Source organism: Phaethon lepturus, unplaced genomic scaffold, assembly GCF_000687285.1.
Source record: "Phaethon lepturus isolate BGI_N335 unplaced genomic scaffold, ASM68728v1 scaffold6257, whole genome shotgun sequence".
In the NCBI taxonomy this organism is placed as follows: domain Eukaryota; kingdom Metazoa; phylum Chordata; class Aves; order Phaethontiformes; family Phaethontidae; genus Phaethon; species Phaethon lepturus.
The window spans coordinates 21,230-25,048 of NW_010552480.1; the positions used below are offsets into that span (position 1 = coordinate 21,230).

General features: G+C 42.8%; 1 protein-coding gene across 1 annotated transcript; it reads left to right on the forward strand.

Moving 5' to 3' along the window:
* Nucleotides 1-135: 135 nt before the first annotated feature.
* Nucleotides 136-1,165, forward strand: DCSTAMP (dendrocyte expressed seven transmembrane protein; the record flags this gene model as incomplete). The annotated part of the gene is made up of 1 exon (XM_010291223.1): nt 136-1,165. A coding segment is annotated over exon 1 (1,030 nt), but the record flags the coding sequence as incomplete, so codon positions are not given.
* Between the last annotated feature and the right edge of the window lie 2,654 nt (nt 1,166-3,819).

Below are 3,819 nucleotides of genomic sequence, written 5' to 3' on the forward strand. Positions count from 1 at the left end.
GTTTGCAATGGGAAGTATTGACCAGCCCGTTAAATGCACATCACCGTCAGTAGTGTGACCCTGTGACTAACAGCATCTTTGTTTTCCTTTCCTTTTAGTTTGAGCCATCGCAGTGTCAGCAAGAATCAGAAGAAAATGCGAACATTTGTCTCCATAGCCCAGCATGCATGGGGAATTTTTGTATCCGAAAGGAAGCCTGGCTGGAAGTATCTGATGCAGCTTTTTGCAGTTTGCTCTGCAGTTGGCTTCCTCTCAAGCTTTCTCTTATTCCTTGGCATGCACTTCTCCCTGGCACACCACACTTTGGGTCCCTTACTGATTTCTGGATTGATCTGGATTTCGCTTTCTATCGTGCTCTCCTGTTTCAAGCACCTGCGCTGTTTTAGTGTCCTGTTCCTTCTTTCTTGTGGACTGCAAAATGGCAGGGATGCTCTTATTACTGCTGGCACAGGTGTCGTGGTGGCCGGCAACGTCCAAAATATTTTTCACAACCTAAAAGTTCTGGCAGATAGTATAACCTGTCATTTAGAGTATGAGCAGTTTGCCTTGATAAAATATTATGTTGAGGCAGTAAAATGGATTTACAATGCGGCCAAGCTTTCCACTGAATTATCTAAACACATAGTGTTCCTAAGTCATGAATTCACACCATCTTATTCAATTTCAGATGATGCATTAAAACAAGAGCTAAATGACACAAAGCAAGAAATCCAGAAAGTTGCTAACCAGATATCTTTTATGCTGACTATACTGCCCTATATAGGCCAGCAAGTACTGCCTATAGTGGGGATTTTTCTAGCTTCTTTTGCAACTGGCCTCTTTATCAAAAAATTTGTGGGCTCTCACAGTGCCAAATTTAAGAACACTTACATCACAAAACAGTTCATCGTGTTTGATGAGCACCAAAAGCAACAGCAAAGACCCTGTCTTCTGCCACTTAACAGAAAAGAAAGAAAAGATTATGTGACAATCCCATCTTTCTGCCTCACAAGGAAGGACAGAAAAAACATGCAGTATTTTTTTCTCCCTGTAATCATTCATCTTTGCATCTGGCTTCTGTTTGCTGCAGTAGATTATTTGTTTTATTGGTTAATTATTTCTGTGAATAAACACCTCCAAGAAGTACCGGATCTAGAGATTCGACTCAGCCTCTTTCAGCAAGTAAGTACTTATCAGTACTTTATACTTCTTAGTTTAGTGTTGAAAAATTTCCCTTCATCTTCAGCAGCTGCAGGAGCAGACATACAGCCAATGAGCCATCAGTTTTTTCATGGCATTATCATTCATTTGTTTCAAAAAGGGCCATTGCTTTTATATATACGTATGTTGGATGGAACCAGACAACTCTCTGCACTTTCCAAACTGTCATTTTATTTCTAGAGAATGGTAAATATAGGAAGAAGGACTGTCATTCCTTCATTTATGTATGTGGAGATGACCAGAAGCTTAAAATTGGAATCTCAAAATGCTGACATCTGTGAAGCACCACTTTTATAGCCAAAATGCCACTGTGACACTGACATAAGCAATGCCAACCTTTCTTTAGCTGAGTAGTGTGAGGAGCTCATAATTTTAAAAAGCATAGCTGCATACACACAAAATAATAACACGTTACCAAAATCTTAAAGTTCTTCTAAGCAGGAGCAGCAGCGGCATAGAGAACCATAGAGTAATTAGGTTGGAAGGGATGTCTGGAGGCCATCTAGACCAACCTCATGCTCAAAACAGGGCCAGCTTCTGAGTCAGATCCGATTGCTCAGGGTCTTGTCTGTGAATACTTCTAAAGCTGGAGTTTTGACTGCTGGAGTGCGTGACCCATGTGATGCTGTGCAGCCACAGGAAAGCTGCCCAGTTTGATAGCTTGCAAGACCAGGCTTAAAACATTTCCCAAAAGCATATAATCTTTTGATACTTTCAGGATAAAAAGGTTTCAAAGGGATGCTTGACTGTTAGTACAATATGATATATGCTCTTTCTTCCGTCAGTTTTTTCTTACTCAGCATTTTCTATTACTTCCTCTTACAGCTCATAACAATGAGAATTCATTCCCATTTCTCCCCATCCCCCCAAAAATCATCTAGTCAAAAGCAATTCCACAGAGTAAGATTATTAGGGTGAGCAATGCAATAAGTGTGTTGCTTGAAATAACAAGCAAACAGAACAGGACATACAATCTGTGGCAGAGAGATTCTCATTCTCACTTTTCCATATGTGACATATTGAACCCCTGAGCTGGCTTCTTCAGCCAGACCACATTTTCTGGCACACTGCTAAACCGCTGCAGGTTCAGCTTAGACTGCTGGTCCTGCTGTGTCATGGGATGTCCATCTGGTTGGGACTGAACCATGAAGGGGAAGGGAGATGTAGTTCACAGGATCCTTGAGGAATGGGAGCACTTCACGCAAATGTGAGCTACTAATGAAATTAGCTAAATGACGTCAAGCTGCTGGTCAAATTCTGTCATACTTCAGATGATGATTTTTTGTCTTGTATATCAAACTATCAAACTCTTCCATGGTATAAAAATCAAATTATTGTCCAATTTTATCTTAACAAAGAGTAGAAAAATCCATTATCTCTATGGCAGGCATAAACCAAAGGTTCTCAGATTGTGTTTGTGGAAAACCACTTTCCTAAGAGGATGGATGCTGCCAACTTCTATTGTGACCTTTCTAATTGTTACCTGAACTTTCTTTCAGGAAGGTAGATGCAAAAGCCACGGGATTCACTGTAACTGCACAATCAGCACACATATAAGAAGTCAGACCCATCCTGGACCGGTCAGATTCCAGTACAAAAGCAGAGAGGCTTTTATCATCTGGTCAGTCAGCCTAAAGTGAGATATGCTGAGGAGGTAGATTGCTACGCATGCGAAGTGATATGCTGAGGAGGTAGATTGCTACGCATGCTAAGAGGGCTTTACACCTCATATAAACCTGCTGCTGCACAGCAGCTGTGATCTGGCATCACCAAACCAACATGTGAAATGGTCCTGGTCCCCTGGGATATGGTCCTTCAGAAAAAAGGGTCCAGGAAAACTGGTTGATATTAGAAAAATACCTGCTCCATGATCAAGAATTATTCATCCCAACTAAATCAAACAAAGGCAGCAGGAGGCCAGCATGGATGAACAAGGAGCTCCTGACAAAACTCAAACATAAAAAAAGAAGCACAGAGGAGGTGGAAGCAGGGACAGGGGGGCAGGAGGAATATAAGAGACACTGATTGTATAGGGATGGCAGCAGGAAAGCCCACCTGGAGCTGAATCAGCTGAGGGAGGCGAAGGGCAGTGCAAAGGGCTTCTCCAGGCCTACTGGCAGCAAAAGCCAGACATGGGGAAATGTAGGTTCACTGCTAAGTGCAGCAGGGGTCCTGGTGACAAAGGACATGGAAAAGGCCAAAGTATCAAAATCACCTTCAGCACTGCCTTAACTAGGAACACCAGCCTTCAGGAATCCCCAGCCTCTGAGACTGGAGGGCAAGTCTGGAACAAGGAAGACATACCTGTGGTGGAGGAGGATCAGGTCAGGGAACATTTGAACAAAGTAAGCCCATGGGACCTGATGGGAGGCAACCACAGGTGGTGAGGGGGCTGGTTGATGTCACTGTGAGGCTACTCTTGATTATCTTTGAAAGGTCATGGTGCCTGGGAGAGGTTCCTGAGGACTGGAAAGAGCAACTGTCACTCCCATCTTGAAGAAGGGCAAGGAGGAGGATCCAGGGAACTACAGTCTGGTCAGCCTCACCTTAGTCCGTGAGAACTAACCTTTAAATACTTAAAGAGGATTTATAAGAAAATGGGGACAAACTTTTTAGCAG